At 40.8% G+C, this 19,298-nt stretch overlaps 1 protein-coding gene across 1 annotated transcript; it reads right to left on the reverse strand.

The window, feature by feature from the left end:
- Nucleotides 1-4,544: 4,544 nt before the first annotated feature.
- On the reverse strand, nt 4,545-6,502 carry LOC145864300 (uncharacterized). Its single transcript, XM_082969891.1, has 2 exons — nt 6,352-6,502; nt 4,545-5,833 (listed from the first exon to the last, which is right to left on the reverse strand). The coding sequence occupies exons 1-2, from the start codon at nt 6,458-6,460 to the stop codon at nt 4,923-4,925; spliced, it is 1,020 nt and encodes a 339-aa protein (XP_082826017.1). The 5' UTR covers nt 6,461-6,502; the 3' UTR covers nt 4,545-4,922.
- Between the last annotated feature and the right edge of the window lie 12,796 nt (nt 6,503-19,298).

The raw sequence follows: 19,298 nt of genomic DNA on the forward strand, positions 1-19,298 counted from the left end.
GCCAGCCAACAGTCGTCACCAGAGCTGCCCGCCAGCCAACAGTCGTCACCAGAGCTGCCCGCCAGCCAACAGTCGTCACCAGAGCTGCCCGCCAGCCAACAGTCGTCAGAGCTGCCCGCCAGTCAACAGTCGCCAGAGAGGTCAGACTGCGCTGAACTGCCGGAGTGGCCAGACTGCGCTGAACTGCCGGAGTGGCCAGACTGCGCTGAACTGCCGGAGTGGCCAGACTGCGCTGAACTGCCGGAGTGGCCAGACTGCGCTGAACTGCCGGAGTGGCCAGACTGCGCTGAACTGCCGGAGTGGCCAGACTGCGCTGAACTGCCGGAGTGGCCAGACTGCCCAGACTGTCCCGAGTGGCCAGACTGCCCAGACTGTCCCGAGTGGCCAGACTGCCCAGACTGTCCCGAGTTGCCAGACTGCCCAGACTGTCCCGAGTTGCCAGACTGCCCAGACTGTCCCGAGTTGCCAGACTGCCCAGACTGTCCCGAGTTGCCAGACTGCCCAGACTGTCCCGAGTTGCCAGACTGCCCAGACTGTCCCGAGTTGCCAGACTGCCCAGACTGTCCCGAGTTGCCAGACTGCCCAGACTGTCCCGAGTTGCCAGACTGCCCAGACTGTCCCGAGTTGCCAGACTGCCCAGACTGTCCCGAGTTGCCAGACTGCCCCGAGCTGCCAGACTGCCCAGACTGCCCCGAGCTGCCAGACTGCCCAGACTGCCCCGAGCTGCCAGACTGCCCAGACAGCCTGGAACGGCCTGAGCCGGAGCCACCTCCAAAAAATAGGTGGGTTGGGGAGGGGGGGTGTAGCACAGTGCCGTCGTTGACGGCAGCCACCCTCCCTTCCCTCCCTTTAGTAAGGGGGAATTTTTCTTTTGGGTATTGTTTGGGGTTATTTTTTTTTGTTAAGGTGCTTCCGGGGTAGCACCTTTAAGGGGGGGGGGGGGGGTACTGTCACGTCCTGGCCAGTATATAAAGTTAATTGTTTTGTAGTTTGGTCAGGGCGTGGCAGAGGGTATTTGTTTTATGTGGTTCGGGGTGGTGTGTTTGTTAAAAGGGTGTTTGGTTTAGTATTTCCGGGTTTTGGTTTATGTCTAGGTAGTTCTATGTGGAGTCTAGTGTGTGTATGTCTATGTTTGGTTAATTGGGGTTGGGACTCTCAGTTGAAGGCAGGTGTTGTCTATCTGCCTTTGATTGAGAGTCCCATATATTAGGGTATGTTTGTGTTTGAGTTTTGTGGGTGATTGTTCTGTGTTGAGCTTTGCTTTGCCAGACTGTTTGTTAGTTGTTCGTTTTTCGGTTTTGTTATTTTGTATGTTCATTTTTGAAGATAATTAAAAATCAAGATGAGCATTCACGTACCTGCTGCGTTTTGGTCCTCCTTCACCGACAACAACCGTGACACCTACAAACTAATTAAAAGTATTCAGACCCCTTCTCTTTTTCAACATTTTGTTATGTTACAGCCTTATTCTGAAATGTATTAAATACATTTGTTTTCCTCATCAATCTACACACAATACCCCATAATGTCAAATACTTGTTTTTAAAAAATGTTTTTATTTTTTTTGCAAAATGTATTAAGAATAAAAACAGAAATACCTTATTTACATAAGTATTCAGACCCTTTGCTATGAGACTCAAAATGGAGCTCAGCTGCGTCCTGTTTTCCTTGATCATCCGTTTCTTAAACTTGATTGTATTGTACCGTATTGTACTGTATTGTACTGTATTGTAAAATAAACCCTTTCTGTCTGTCTGTAGATGATGACCAGATTTGTGTAGAAATGAACACATTTCCCATTGTTAATGCTGATACGTCAGTCTGAAGAGAGAAACAGGATACTAGATTGAGATTTGAATCTTTGCAGATTAACTCAATAAAAGTGATGACAGATTGGCTATTTGATGGTGAATGTGGTTTGTGACTTTAATTTAGGATTTATTTCTGAATGTAAACTGGGTGGTTCGAAGCACTGAATGCTGATTGGCTGACCGCTGTGGTATATCAGAACGTAAACCACAGGTATGACAAAACATTTATCTTTACTGCTCTAATTACATTGGTAACCAGTTTATAATAGCAATAAGGCACCTCTGGGGTTTGTGATATATGGCCAATATACCACGGCTAAGCTTTATTGGCCATATACTCTACATTACTTTGGTGCCTTCAGAACAGCCCTTAGCTGTGGTATATTGGCCGTATACTCTACATTGCTTTGGTGCCTTCAGAACAGCCCTTAGCCGTGGTATATTGGCCGTATACCACACCTCCTCAGGCCTTATTGCTGAAATATAAATAGGTGTTAATCAAAGGGATTCTGATGAGATACAAGCATTATTGTTTTTTCCCTGATTTGAATCCTTCTCTTCTCAGTTGTTGGTTGAGAGATGTATGAAGGTTGCTAAGGAAGTCATCTATGGGAGGGAAAGAGAATCAATCAATTTATAAAGTGTTGGCACTAATTCTCCAGAGGTCTACCATTATAATAGACAACAGCATCAGACACCCTAACATGCGTGGCTGTCACATATACTGTAGGAGGTCATTGTAAATAACAATTTGTTCTTATCTGACTTGCCTAATTAAATAAAGGTTAAATAAAACAATAACAAATAAATAATGCTAGGACGTACTTTATAAAACAGCACGTTTGAAGTCAGATTGTCATGAAAAATGACAATGTGAACAAAATATGAATATGAAGTTATTTTCATTGCATTATTTGAGGTCTGACAACACTGCATCTTTTTAGTTATTTTGACCAGTTTTCATTTTCTGCAAATAAATGCCCTAAAGGACAATATTTTAATTTGGAATTTGGGAGAAATGTTGTCAGTAGTACATAGAATAAAACTAAAATGTTAATTTTACCCAAACACGTACATATAAATGGTAAAACCAGAGAAACTGATCATTTGGCAGTGGTCTCTTAATGTTTTCCAGAGCTGTACATATATGGATGAGTGATGTCAGAGCGGCATGGACTGAGATACCATAGAATAGCATAGAATACAGTATATATACATATGAGATGACTAATGCCAGATATGTAAAACATTATTAAAGTGACTAGTGCTCCATTTATTAAAATGTCCAGTGATTTCTAGTCTATATCTATCGGCAGCAGCCTCTAATGTGCTAGTGATGGCTGTTTAACAGTCTGATGGCCTTGAGATAGAAGGTGTTTTTCAGTCTCTCTGTCCCAGCTTTGATGCACCTGTACTGACTTCACCGTCTGGATGATAGCGGGGTGAACAGGTAGTGGCTCGGGGGGTTGTTGTCCTTGATGATATTTTTGGCCTTCCTGTGACAACGTGTGCTGTAGTTGTCCTGGAGGGCGTGTAGTTTTCCCCCAGTAATGGGTTGGGCAGACCGCACCACCCTCTGGAGAGCCTTGCGGTTGCGGGCTGTGCAGTTGCCGTACAAGGCGCTGATACAGGATGCTCTCAATTGTGCATCTGTAAAAGTTTGTGAGGGTTTTAGGTATAAAGCCAAATTCTTTAGCCTCCTGAGGTTGAAGAGGCTCTGCTGCGCCTTCTTCACCACACTATCTGTGTGGGTGGTCCATTTCAGTTTGTCTGTGATGTGTATGCCAAGGAACTTGAAGCTTTCCACCTTCTCAGTGATGTCCTTGTCGCATCGCGCACTAGTGTCTCCGGTGGCAGGCCGGGTAGAAAAAGGGGTAAAATAAAAATAAAAAGAGAGAGAATACTGTTATGTTGAAAGAACGAGACCAGCTAAATTCTTTATAAACTGCTGGGGTGTTTATTAGGTACAGCTCTCCTCACATTCATAACAGGAAGCAGATACGGTGGCTCCCATAGGACAGATAATGTGAGTCAAAAGGAACACACAACAATAATACACAAGGGCTACATAGTGAACATAACAAATGCAACTGTTTATTATTGATTCTCATGACAATACAATGTTGCTTTACTTTTGTTTGTAAACAATGTAATGGTAAACAAACACTGTATAACCTCAGAACGTGGTTAAAACTAATGTTGATATCATGGATGGTCAGTCCTTACATCCAGAGGTCTATCTATGCATTTGAGTGGTTACATTTCTCCAGCCCCATCCCTCAGCTTTTTACCAAATCAGTGGCAGGGTGGCTGCTTCTTTTTTTGACTACGGATTTAACGCATATTGTTAAAAAACGTTTCAAATTAAATCATGCTGACAGATTTGAATGAGATTGTATTTTAATTTTTCTTATCTGTGCTGTTTTGCACCACGGAAATATTGCATTGAGAGCCAAAACTAATCATATAGATCGCTAGAAGACTGGATGATCAAGTCCAAGACAAAATATCCAAAATTTGCAAGGCACCCAAACTTTGTCAAATGTGAGTTCTCAGTGAAACAAAGCTTTAGGTATGTTATTTATCAGATTGTTGCATTATCAACCTTAGTGTGCATTTGTGAGCTTTGTACTCTCCCATTCCTGGTCATTATAATATAAACCGTAATGTACAATATTTGCTATCAGGCCTTTGTGCTAAAGTCAAGCATTTGATGAATTAAAAGGTACAATGTTCTCATTTGCTATGCTTTTCTTTATTGATTAACAGAATGCTCAGTGTTACATAGGAATCATTTAAATGGTATTACTTTACTCAGGTTTTTCAAAATAATATCTGACTAACACAATGCAATATAATACCTTATAACCCTTTGGTATATTCAGAAAAAAATAAACCTGCTGCTAAAATATCATTTCTATAATTCAATTGTTAATTGATTGAAAACAACATTAAAGAAAACTTTCTAAATGATCTCTGACAGTGACTTTATGACATAAAAGTTAACATTGAGTGTCAGAAAAATATTTAGAAATTAAACAGATAAATCGCCATGCAAAAGCTAATATCTGGAACAATGTTGGGCTGATTCTGCCTCTCCAACTCAGGTTTTTAATTGCCATACCAGAGGTAGAGGGGCATACCATTGTTGCCAGCATTCAGATTTTTATCGATGAGGATCAAGCCGGCCTCCATATAAGGACAATCTTCCTTGTTGTTGGATGTAACGGTCAAGGCCTTGATAGGGAGAGATCCTTCTTTCTTGAACCAGACCATCACTGGCTTACCGCTTGTTCCCTCGTTGAGGTTAACATTCACCACGGTGAAACCACGCTTCCTTAGGCTGGAATCCTGCTTATGGTCGATGGAGGCATTCATCTCAGTGAGCCAGCCGTCCATTTCGGTGGATTGACGGTACCAGAGGAAGATAAGTTTTCCTCCAGAACCTCTGTTGAGATCTTCATCCAGCCGGATGTAGCCCTCGTTGAAAAGGTTGATGTCATCTTGGAATGAGGTGGTGGCAGTAACGTCACAGATGTAGGTCTCACTCTTTCTCTTCAACCAGAGGGTGATGAAATCTCCTGAGTTACCGCGGTTCAGATTGCATGGTAGCCTTTCCCAGCCGAGTTTGAACTGAGTGGCTTCTTCGTTCTCATCAGTGGTGAGGAAGAGATCTACAATGGGAATGTTATACTTAGGGCTTGCACCACTAGAGTACCACAGATGGATGACGTCTCCGTCTGTTCCAGAGTTGAGGTTTACTGGGAGCTCAGTGAACCTTGCTTTTTTCAGGTCATCTTTCATTGCATCAGTGAATGAAAACTGGACTCTGGTGATGGGTTCACCATTGCCCATTCTGAACCACATGTAAACAATGGTGGTGGATGAAGTGCCTTGGTTGAGGTTGACATTTATCATGTGAAAGCCTTGGTCACGAAGCTGAAGCTCTTTTTCAGGGCTAGTGGAGATTGCAATTTCTGTGATGTATTTAGAAGCCATTTTGTGTCGTTGGAGACAAGTGTCTGTAAAGGAAGAATACAGAGTGACATTGGTCAACACCTCCTGTGTAGCAAGAAACAACACACTAACAACACCAAAGACCAGGACATAAGTATAAAGTATAAAATATAAGTATAAGTATAAAATATGAAGGAATTAGCGGCCAGCTTTACTAAGTATTTTCTCCAGGTGTTCTAAAGGGGATACATGGCTTGTGAAAATGATGACTTCAAGGATGCACCAAAACACCCTAAACAGATACTAAAACAGACAGTTGGGCTCGGCTGAGTCAAATGATTTATTATAATAATATATCAATGAATTGGTTTACTGAAAAAACAACAGTAAAAGGTATTTGTTTTCCTCTTACATCAATTATGATCCAAATTGAAGACTCTGATTCTTTGATCATCTGAATCAGGTGTTATGGTGCTAGTGGAACAAGTGAAACCCATGTATCCCACCACCACCCTGCCCTTTATAGTAACACAGACATACTCATATACACATCAGAACCCTTCATTGGAAGTAATTTCTTTACCAGCAATGTTGTGTTCTTCCTCTGTTCTGGAGAGTCTTCTCTGGGTGAAAGTGTCTTCTCTGGGAGAAAGTGTTTTCACATTGAAGAGCTGAATGTCTCTTTTATACATTTTACCCAGTTAAGTTGGCAAATGATTCACCTATCAGAGTTCTACAGAATAGATATTCCAAGGAACTTTATCATTCCTCCTCCTCAGACTACACCCCTCCTCTAGTCACGTCTCAACCTGTCTATCCAGTACCCAGTTCATGCTTCCTTTTGACCCTGACCTTAAAGTTGGAATCCATTTAGGTGAAACTGCCACGTCGGTTTGTGATATTACACCACAGATGTTAATTCAAACAACAAAGAAAAAAAAATGATGATCGGACATCGTTCCACATGATTACCTGAACAATAGAAAAGCAGAGTATGTACTACGATTTTGTATTTGTTATTTATATATACATATTGTTTTAGATGGTAGATCATATTTAATATTGCAGATAGCTAGTGGCTTCTATCAGTGTAATTGTCTGCATCATTTCCAATCCCCCATATATATATATTTTTATAATATTTTCTTTATGTATTATTTTGCCCCTGACCCTACCACCCCTCCCCTACATTAGAGTAAACTAATTGACATCAACACTTAAGCTTCTACTTCCAGCTTTTACATACTATATACATTTTACAGACACAGTATATTTTACATTAGTTATCTTTATTTTGTACCACCATTCAGCTCCCCTCAACTCCTCCCATCTATCTCTGAAGAACATCCAGTTAGGATTGTTATTTCTATTTGCGATATATTTTTCAACTCTGCTGTGATGTTTCACAGAAGTTCTGAACCTTTCGATTCTCATAGTTTCTACAGATTGTAAATTAAAGATAAACATTTTGCTAAGAGTATGAAAATAATATTGATCGATTGACTATGACTTTTTAAATCACCCAGCAGTGCTATATGCAAATAGCAATTCTTCAGCAATTCCTGAACCTGTGACCAAAAACAACCTGGGCAGTACCAAAATAAGTGATCTAAGGATTCTGACTCTTCTCAGCAACACCTGCAGAGCTGGGATGGTTGTATCCCCCATATATATAACATTCTATTGGTTGAGAGAATGTTGTATAATAATTAAAAATATACGTTTTTAATCTGGGGTCATTTTATGAATCAGTTCATAAACTAAGGATTTGATACATTGGAAATTTCTTCCAAACCATTTTGCAAACTGGTATATTTTTTTAATCACAATTTTCTTTAACCAATTTTGTTTCTTAACCCTTAGCCTAAAATGTTTGGAGCCCCGAGGAAATCTAATTAACATAATAAAATAATCCCCATAAAATCTGTCTGTTTCGGCTAGAGATATCAGGTGCATTGTATGGGTCACAATCCACCACATCAGCAGATGTTGCAATTCCGCATCTTAGTGAAAAGTGGCAGAGCTAGAGTGGTGTTTGTCAGACCATGAGACATCCTGAAAATCTGTCTTCTCATGAAAACGTCTGTAGCATCTGAACGGTTTGGTCAACAAACTAATATGACCTACAAACTAATATGACCAACGACCAACAAACTAATATGACCAACAAACTAATATGACCAACAAACTAATATGATCAACAAACTAATATGACCAAAAACTAATACTTCCTACAAACTAATTATCTACAAACTAAGAGGACCACTCTATGGAAAATGTGGGCCTAGTTTTGTGTAGAATATATATACATACCAGTCAAATGTTTGGAAACACCTACTCATTCCAGGATTTTTATTTATTTTTACAATTGTCTACATTGTAGAATAATAGGTTTTAATGACAGGGTGTTTGTGAGTGGCTGCATTTATCTTTCATGTACGTGACAGAGACAGGAGGAAAGGTCAGTCACCCAGGTCTGGTTCGCTGGAACTTCACAGTTCATTAGTATTTAAAAATGTAATAAAATGAATGCACTCTACTGTAAGTCGCTCTGCATAAGAGCGTCTGCTAAATGACTAAAATGTAAATGTTAAAAAAATTGAATCCAAGCCCATAATTCTACAGTAAATGAGTGTTAGAGTCGACGGCATCCAGTCGGAGCCATTGGAGTTGGTTAAAGGGGTCCCACAATATTCTATACTTGGTCCATTACTGTTTACTCTCTACATAATATTGGTGATGAGATAAGAAAGTGTCAAATTCATTTATATGCTGATGACACTGTCATGTACTCTATCGCTTCAACGGCTGACCAAGCATTATCACTATTGGAGACAGATTTGAACATATTACAAGGGTCTTTTACACAGCTGAAACTTGTTTTAAGTGCAAACAAAACACATTTTATGATTTTTAATAGGTTCAGAAAGTTGGTTGAAAATACACTTGCACTTACAAGCTTAGATGGCTCTCGAATAATCAGGTCTCTGCATATAAATACATAGGGATATAGTTGGATGATAAACTGTCTTTTAAAATGAATGTTGACGAACTTTGTAAACGACTAAAAATCAAGCTAGGCTCCTTCTATAGAAACAGGACATGTTTGTCCTCTACAAATAGAAGACAAACTATGTTTTCTTTACATCCAATATAAAACATGAAAATAAATAATCATCACTTTCTATTGTGCTTCATTTAGGCTACAGCAGTTTCATGGTAACCAATCAGGCTTACAGTACAATAGGACCTACTGTTTAATGACAGAGTGTGTGTGGGTGGCTGCATTTATCTTTCATGTATGTGACAGAGACAGGAGGAAAGGTCAGTCACCCAGGTCTGGTTCTCTGGAACTTCACAGTTCATCAGAATCCAAGACCATAATTCTACAGTAAATGAGTGATTCAAAGGAATCTTCTTTTATTGTTATGTGAAAGTCCATTCTGTGTAATTCCAAAGAATGTCTGTGTTTTACAACAGTAAAACTGTGACATGATAACTAGATCTCCTTTGACGCAACATGCTGCTGATATTGAAACGCCACATACAATATAATCATACAAACTTGGTTCTTTCTCTCTTTCGTATGCATATGAAACAATCTTGGTCATGCATTTTTACACTGCAAATGGTCTACATTAAATATTGAGTAAAACACTGCAATGACAAAGCACAGCTTTCAAGTACATTAGATCTCTTGTTTTGGTGTTACCCATACATAGCTTTCTCTTGGTTCCATGTTCAGGAATGGCAGAAGAATTGCAACATTTACCTGGAGCTAACTCTGCATGTAGCACTGCTGGGTGATTTGAAAGTCATTGTCAATTTATCAATAATATAGTAATACTCTTAGCAAAAGTGATCATCTTTACAATCTGTAGAAACTTCAGAGATAGATGGGAGGGGTTGAGGGTAGATTTAAATAAAATAATAACTCATGTAAAATATGCTGTGTCCATAAAATGTCTATACTATGTATAAGATGGAAGTAGAAGCATTAGTATTGTTATCCATTACTTTTTCCAAATAGGGGAGGAGTTTGGGGAAGATAATAAAGAAGGAAAATATGTATAAAAAAACAAAATATATAGTACCAGTCAAAAGTTTGGATTCACCTACTCATTCAAGGGCTTTTCTTTATTTTTACTATTTTCTACCTTGTAGAACAATAGTGAAGACATAAAAACTATGAAATAACACATACGGAATCATGTAGTAACCAAAAAAGTGTTAAACAAATCAAAATATATTTATATTTGAGATTTTTCAAAGTAGCAACCCGTTGCCTTGATGACAACTTTGCAAACTGTTGGCATTCTCTCAACCAGCTTCAAGAGGTGGTCACCTGGAATTCATTTCAATTAACAGGCGTGCTTAGTTAAAAGTTAATTTGTGTAATTTTTTTCGTTCTTAATGCGTTTGAGCCAATCAGTTGTGTTGTGACAAGGTAGGGGTGGTATACAGAAAATAGCCCTATTTGGTAAAAGACCAAGTCCATATTATAGCAAGAACAACTCAAATAAGCAAAGAGTAACGACACTCCATCATTACTTTAATACATGAAGGTCAGTCTTTGAAAGTTTCTTCAAGTGCAGTCGCAAAAACCATCAAGAGCTATGATGAAACTGGCTCTCATGAGGACCGCCACAGGAAAGGAAGACAAAGAGTTACCTCTGCTGCCGAGGATAAGTTCATTAGAGTTACCAGCCTCAGAAATTGCAGCCCAAAATAAATACTTCACAGAGTTCAAGAAACAGACACATCTCAACATCAACTGTTCAGAGGAGACTGCGTGAAACAGGCCTTCATGATCAAATTGATGCAAAAAAACACTACTAAAGGACACCAATGAGACTTGCTTGGGCCAAGAAATACGAGCAATGGACATTAAACCGGTGGAAATCTGTCCTTTGGTCTGATGAGGCCAAATTTGCGATTTTTGGTTCCAACAGCCGTGTCTTTGTGAGTCGCAGAGTAGGTGAACCGATGATGTCCACATGTGTGGTTCCCACTGTGAAGCATGGAGGAGGAGATGTGATGGTGTGGGGGTGCTATGCTGGTGACACTGTCTTTGATTTATTTAGAATTCAAGGCGAACTTAACCAGCATGGCTACCACAGCATTCTGCAGCGATACACCATCCCATCCGGTTTGGGATTAGTGGGACAATCATTTGTTTTTCAACAGGACAATGACCCAACATACCTGCAGGCTGTGTAAGGGATATTTCACCAAGAAGGAGAGTGATGGAGTGCTGCATCAGATGACCTGGCCTCCACAACCACTCGACATCAACCCAATTGAGATGGTTTGGGATGAGTTGGACCGCAGAGTGAAGGAAAAGTTTCCAACAAGTGCTTAGCATATGTGAGAACTCCTTCAAGACTGTTGGAAAAGCATTCCAGGTGAAGCTGGTTGAGAGAATGCCAAGAGTGTGCAAAGCTGTCATCAAGGCAAAGGATGGCTACTTTGAAGAATCTAAATATAAAATATATTTTGATTTGTTTAGCACTTGTTATGAAATAATTTCTTTCAAATTTTTGGGATATCGTGTGGTGGATATTTATTAAAAATACAATCAAATGAGAAGAGACAAACGTATCACACAAGTCCGAGTTATACTTAAACTAAATCTTTATTCAAATAACTTATCAACAAGGGAGCTGGTCTTCATACCCACACAAGGTGGATAGAGTGAGAACCCACTGAGTGGAGTTAGTATATATCCCAGAAGCTACCTCAGGATAGGTCAGGATAGGTGTGACCTCAGAGATGACGTACAATGGTTCCAAACCCTAACCCCACACATCCTGTGCCAGACCGTAGGCCCCAAATACAAAGAACTTGTTGTTTTGTTCAGTACTTAAGACATTTGTTGTTACTTAGTTTCCACCTTGAACTAGGGGAGAGAACAATCTCCCCCTAGGAGGAGGTGACTGACGCACAGACACTGTGGAAACAAATGATTGGTTCCCATTACTCACGCCATCCCGTCACATGGTTTTCAATAGGTAAAGACACATTCACTTATGGAAACAATGTTTCCGTCTAACCTCCTTTGCCCTATTCTCTTTCTGATATTCTGCATAGCAACAGCAACATGTGATAGACAAACCTGACTTCTCCCCTCTCTGGGCCCCAGGTGACTGAGGCTCATATGAGGGAGGGAGTGCAGCTGCCAACACCAGACTCCGAAAGGAGACATTCTAATGACAAGAGATCAACAGTTCATTCATATAAGCATATTCTGCAGATAAGATATCTTAATTACCTTTGTTACTTAGCTAATTCTGATTTCTCCACCACAACCGAAAGAGCTATTCAAATAAAAAATGAAATAGCTAAATGATCCATAGTACGCCCATTTTAAAACGATTCGGCTCAACCCCCATTTGCTTTATATTGCAATATTTTATTACAGTGATCAGATTATGAACATGTATTTTGTCATGTGTTTTCATACCAATAAAGTTTTTAATATTTTATAAATGTATACTATTATTTCAATAACTAGATCTAGAACCTATGCTGTCATTAAGCTGTGTTGGTACAATGTTAACTAGCGTGTAGCTAACCTCTTCATAACAGGGTCATGCTAGTTAGACAGGAAACAGATGACAGCACTTCCAAACGGGAGATACTATCTGAACCTGTCCAGTGGTTGTTTTGTATACACTGTGATTTTAACTGATTTTGTATTTGTCAAAGGAACTAATCATTGTCTTTTGTTGAATTAGTATTTTTATATATATATTTGACGCTACATGCTGCCGTTGACAGATCAACTTATTGACAACACCTGCTATTGGATTAGAAAGGCCACATACAATAAAATCCAACTTTATTAGCAGCAATTTACACGTTATATCATTATATCATCTTTTCAGAGATTCTTATCTACTATGCCTACTAATCATTGACTTTATATATTACAATGCGGTTTTATACTTTGATTATTTCACATGCACACGAGAGAGAGAGGGAGAGAGAGAGAGAGAGAGAGAGAGAGAGAGAGAGAGAGAGAGAGAACCAAGCTGGCAACAAATCAATCCCTTTTGAAGGGAGTTTATGTAGGCCAATTGTAGGTAACGTTTAAATAAAATATCTATATATTCTTTGTTCAATAAAAAATATCCCACAGTTCCAGAAATCACCAGGTGCATTTCACCTTTCAAATCCAAACCAATATGAATTCATGACCTGCTGGTAAATGACAGTGTGTGTTGGCGACTGCATTTATGTTTCATGTGACAGGCACAGTTGGGCAGGCCAGTCAACTTACTAGCAACTCAAGCTATCTTACAGAGTAGCTAGCTAGCTAGCTAGCTAAAAGCTAGGCTATACTGTAGCTAGCGACCAAAACTGAATATTTATCATAACAAACGAATGTCATTACCATCATAATACACTAAAACATGAGATGACAGTCAGAAAGTATAATTGGGGCATCAGTCTACTCAGTGACACCCACAGAAAACATTGTGTGAACTCTTCACAGTTGTATTCTGCTAAATGACTAACATGTATTCTATATGAGTGTCACTGAAAATGCTGATACCCCAATGATACTTTCTGACTGTTGCCTCCCATTTTAGTGTATTGTGATGGTAATGACATTTGTTTGTAGGACCTCAATGCAATTCTGTCTAATACATCTACACTGTGAATTTAACTGATTTTGTATTTGTCAAAGGAACGAATCATTGTTTTTTGTTGAATTAATATATATAACAGCCTTCCAACTTCTACATTTATCTAGTCCACATTTTGCATGATTACACTATTTGTATTCATTTGCATCACTTTCTATGAGGGTGTCATATTCTTCGTCTTCTGATGAGGAGTAAGAAATATCGGACCAATATGCAGTGTGGTAAGTGTCCATACTTATATTTTTATTTAACCGGGAACACTAAACAAAACAAGAAAATGAACGACAGTCCTGTAAGGTACTACGACTATAAAAAGATACAACTACCCACAAAACCCATGGAAAAACACCCCTACTAAATAGGACCTTCAATTAGAGGCAACGAGGAACAGCTGCCTCCAATTGAAGGTCAGCCAAATTAACTAAACATAGAAATATAAGAACTAGAACGAACATAGAAATATATTAACATAGAACATAACCCAAAAACCCCAAAACACACAAAACAAACACACCCCTGCCACGTCCTGACCAACTACAATAACAAAATGACCCCTTCTCTGGTCAGGACGTGACAGAGGGTCTTTTTTAAGGCGAACTGAAAATGACACTAGAGTCCCACAGTGGAGGTGTCATAATACCCATAAACCCAGCGCTCAGGGAAATGGTTCCAACTGTTTCCCCACCATAAATGTTTCCCATAGGGGATTTTAGAAACAATCAAGATAAGGGCTGTGTTTTGCATAGGCTTACCCTGGCGTGATGTAAATGACTAACATGTAAATCTCCTACTATATTCCCGTTAAACTGAGACATCACATGACATCATGCCCACACCTCCAATTGACTCAAATTATGTCAATTAGCCTATCAGAAGCTTCTAAAGCCATGACATCATTTTCTGGAATTTTCCAAGCTGTTTAAAGGCACAGTCAACTTAGTGTATGTAAACTTCTGACCCACTGGAATTGTGAAACAGTGAATTATAAGTGAAATAATCTGTCTGTAAACAATTGTTGGAAAAGTTAATTGTGTCATGCACAAAGTAGATGTCCTAACCGACTTGCCAAAACTATAGTTTGTTAACAAGAAATGTGTGGAGTGGTTGAAAAAACGAGTTTTAATATCTCCAACCTAAGTGAATGTAAACTTCTGACTTCAACTGTATATCATTAATTATTCAAATCGACAAAACCATGATATTATGTCTGATTGTACGTTTGGTGAAAGTAAGGAGCATTACAAACCAGAGACATGGAGATAAGACAGATATTTTACACTTCTTTTACTTCCATCCCAAGGCTGTGTTACTACCACCCCACCGGCAGGTACCAAAGTAACATAGCAGTAGTTCAGTTATGGGTTCATTTAATTTAAACGTATTTACATTAGAAATGAAATGACCGTTGCTAATGGTATAGGACATACAGTGGGGAGAACAAGTATTTGATACACTGCCGATTTTGATTTAGTTGGTCTCATTCTTTCAACAGTTCCAATCCAAGAGCCAATGCTGTTTAGAAAATTCCAGGTGTTTCCCTTTCTTGGACGACATGAAATAGGGGTCTTTGGCCAGCCACACCAGTATTGAAATAGAGGTCTTTGGCCAGCCACACCAGTATTGAAATAGAGGTCTTTGGCCAGCCACACCAGTATTGAAATAGAGGTCTTTGGCCAGCCACACCAGTATTGAAATAGAGGTCTTTGGCCAGCCACACCAGTATTGAAATAGAGGTCTTTGGCCAGCCACACCAGTATTGAAATAGAGGTCTTTGGCCAGCCACACCAGTATTGAAATAGAGGTCTTTGGCCAGCCACACCAGTATTGAAATAGAGGTCTTTGGCCAGCCACACCAGTATTGAAATAGAGGTCTTTGGCCAGCCACACCAGTATTGAAATAGGGGTCTTTGGCCAGCCACACAAGTATTGAAATAGAGGTCTTTGGCCAGCCACACCAGTATTGAAATAGAGGTCTTTGGCCAGCCACACCAGTATTGAAATAGAGGTCTTTGGCCAGCCACACCAGTATTGAAAATAGGTCATGGCCAGGCACACCAGTATTGCAATAGAGGTCTTTGGCCAGCCACACCAGTATTGAAATAGAGGTCTTTGGCCAGCCACACCAGTATTGAAATAGAGGTATTTGGCCAGGCACACCAGTATTGAAATAGAGGTCTTTGGCCAGCCACACCAGTATTGAAATAGAGGTCTTTGGCCAGCCACACCAGTATTGAAATAGAGGTATTTGGCCAGCCACACCAGTATTGAAATAAAGGTCTTTGGCCAGCCACACCAGTATTGAAATAGAGGTCTTTGGCCAGCCACACCAGTATTGAAATAGAAGTATTTGGCCAGCCACACCAGTATTGAAATAGAGGTATTTGGCCAGCCACACCAGTATTGAAATAAAGGTCTTTGGCCAGCCACACCAGTATTGAAATAGGGGTCTTTGGCCAGCCACACCAGTATTGAAATAGGGGTCTTTGGCCAGCCACACCAGTATTGAAATAGAGGTCTTTGGCCAGCCACACCAGTATTGAAATAGAGGTCTTTGGCCAGCCACACCAGTATTGAAAATAGGTTAAGGCCAGGCACACCAGTATTGCAATAGAGGTCTTTGGCCAGCCACACCAGTATTGAAATAGAGGTCTTTGGCCAGCCACACCAGTATTGAAATAGAGGTATTTGGCCAGGCACACCAGTATTGAAATAAAGGTCTTTGGCCAGCCACACCAGTATTGAAATAGGGGTCTTTGGCCAGCCACACCAGTATTGAAATAGAGGTCTTTGGCCAGCCACACCAGTATTGAAATAGAGGTCTTTGGCCAGCCACACCAGTATTGAAATAGAGGTCTTTGGCCAGCCACACCAGTATTGAAAATAGGTCATGGCCAGGCACACCAGTATTGCAATAGAGGTCTTTGGCCAGCCACACCAGTTTTGAAATAGAGGTCTTTGGCCAGCCACACCAGTATTGAAATAGAGGTCTTTGGCCAGCCACACCAGTATTGAAATAGAGGTCTTTGGCCAGCCACACCAGTATTGAAATAGGGGTCTTTGGCCAGCCACACCAGTATTGAAATAGAGGTATTTGGCCAGCCACACCAGTATTGAAATAGAGGTCTTTGGCCAGCCACACCAGTATTGAAATAGGGGTCTTTGGCCAGCCACACCAGTATTGAAATAGAGGTATTTGGCCAGGCACACCAGTATTGAAATAGAGGTCTTTGGCCAGCCACACCAGTATTGAAATAGAGGTCTTTGGCCAGCCACACCAGTATTGAAATAGAGGTCTTTGGCCAGCCACACCAGTATTGAAATAGAGGTCTTTGGCCAGCCACACCAGTATTGAAATAGAGGTATTTGGCCAGCCACACCAGTATTGAAATAAAGGTCTTTGGCCAGCCACACCAGTATTGAAATAGGGGTCTTTGGCCAGCCACACCAGTATTGAAATAGAGGTCTTTGGCCAGCCACACCAGTATTGAAATAGAGGTCTTTGGCCAGCCACACCAGTATTGAAATAGAGGTCTTTGGCCAGCCACACCAGTATTGAAATAGGGGTCTTTGGCCAGCCACACCAGTATTGAAATAGAGGTCTTTGGCCAGCCACACCAGTATTGAAATAGAGGTCTTTGGCCAGCCACACCAGTATTGAAATAGAGGTCTTTGGCCAGCCACACCAGTATTGAAAATAGGTCATGGCCAGGCACACCAGTATTGCAATAGAGGTCTTTGGCCAGCCACACCAGTATTGAAATAGAGGTCTTTGGCCAGCCACACCAGTATTGAAACAGAGGTCTTTGGCCAGCCACACCAGTATTGAAATAGAGGTCTTTGGCCAGCCACACCAGTATTGAAATAGAGGTCTTTGGCCAGCCACACCAGTATTGAAATAGAGGTATTTGGCCAGCCACACCAGTATTGAAATAGAGGTCTTTGGCCAGCCACACCAGTATTGAAATAGAGGTCTTTGGCCAGCCACACCAGTATTGAAATAGAGGTCTTTGGCCAGCCACACCAGTATTGAAATAGAGGTCTTTGGCCAGCCACACCAGTATTGAAATAGAGGTCTTTGGCCAGCCACACCAGTATTGAAATAGAGGTATTTGGCCAGCCACACCAGTATTGAAATAGAGGTCTTTGGCCAGCCACACCAGTATTGAAATAGAGGTCTTTGGCCAGCCACACCAGTATTGAAATAGAGGTCTTTGGCCAGCCACACCAGTATTGAAAATAGGTCATGGCCAGGCACACCAGTATTGCAATAGAGGTCTTTGGCCAGCCACACCAGTATTGAAATAGAGGTCTTTGGCCAGCCACACCAGTATTGAAATAGAGGTCTTTGGCCAGCCACACCAGTATTGAAATAGAGGTCTTTGGCCAGCCACACCAGTATTGAAATAGAGGTATTTGGCCAGGCACACCAGTATTGAAATAGAGGTCTTTGGCCAGCCACACCAGTATTGAAATAGAGGTCTTTGGCCAGCCACACCAGTATTGAAATAGAGGTCTTTGGCCAGCCACACCAGTATTGAAATAGAGGTATTTGGCCAGCCACACCAGTATTGAAATAAAGGTCTTTGGCCAGCCACACCAGTATTGAAATAGGGGTCTTTGGCCAGCCACACCAGTATTGAAATAGAGGTCTTTGGCCAGCCACACCAGTATTGAAATAGAGGTCTTTGGCCATTCACACCAGTATTGAAATAGAGGTCTTTGGCCAGCCACACCAGTATTGAGAATAGGTCATGGCCAGGCACACCAGTATTGCAATAGAGGTCTTTGGCCAGCCACACCAGTATTGAAATAGAGGTCTTTGGCCAGCCACACCAGTATTGAAACAGAGGTCTTTGGCCAGCCACACCAGTATTGAAATAGAGGTCTTTGGCCAGCCACACCAGTATTGAAATAGAGGTCTTTGGCCAGCCACACCAGTATTGAAATAGAGGTCTTTGGCCAGGCACACCAGTATTGAAATAGAGGTCTTTGGCCAGCCACAGCAGTATTGAAATAGAGGTCTTTGGCCAGCCACAGCAGTATTGAAATAGAGGTCTTTGGCCAGCCACACCAGTATTGAAATAGAGGTCTTCGGCCAGCCACACCAGTGGTGGGTTTGGTGTTGAAAGAAGAATGTATAAGCAGAAAACAACCCCATAATTACTGTCATGACTTTCCTGATCAGGTCAGGGTACAGGAGACCACCACCCTACAGATTATCTCCCAAACCCCCAACAGAGGAGGAGAGATCTAGGGGTCTGAAGATGTGGGGGTTTTATGACCCCTCACGCCCATAATTAACCTTAGGCCACAGAGAAATTCCTTTGTCCTCACAATGGAGAACTGGCCTCAGAACATTAAACATGCAATAAAGGGACTTTGGAACAATGGTTTCCGTCAGCCACAATGGTGGTCATGACGAGAGGTGGAATATGAAAATGTATGTAACTTTTGTATTGTTATTAAAGGTTAAGAGATGACATTATTATGAAAACATTGTACCTTTAAGAGTTTTCCCAGTATATGCCTGATGTTTATACATTGTACGTTGTGTGGAAAATATCCAAATCAAAGAGAATGTTTTGGTAAAGATGAGATGTGAAGGTAGTGTCTAAAATAGGATTTTAGTCAAATCTAGGCCTTGCCCCTTAACTTGGTCCGCCCAGAGAATTGCCCTAAAGGCGGTTACGCCCACTTCTGACCCGAGGGTATAAGACAGGAGAGTGAAGAATTAACATAGGAGACTAATTGACCCCAAGCTGCAGCGAAGGTCTAACAAAGTCAACGAACCCCAAAACGAAACACAAGGTTGAAGACAAAGAAATCTTTTTCTACACGAGCTACGGACGAGTAGCTGTGTCTAAGCGGGTGAATTCAA

Source organism: Salmo salar, chromosome 26 (assembly GCF_965601325.2).
Source record: "Salmo salar chromosome 26, fSalSal1, whole genome shotgun sequence".
NCBI lineage: Eukaryota > Metazoa > Chordata > Actinopteri > Salmoniformes > Salmonidae > Salmo > Salmo salar.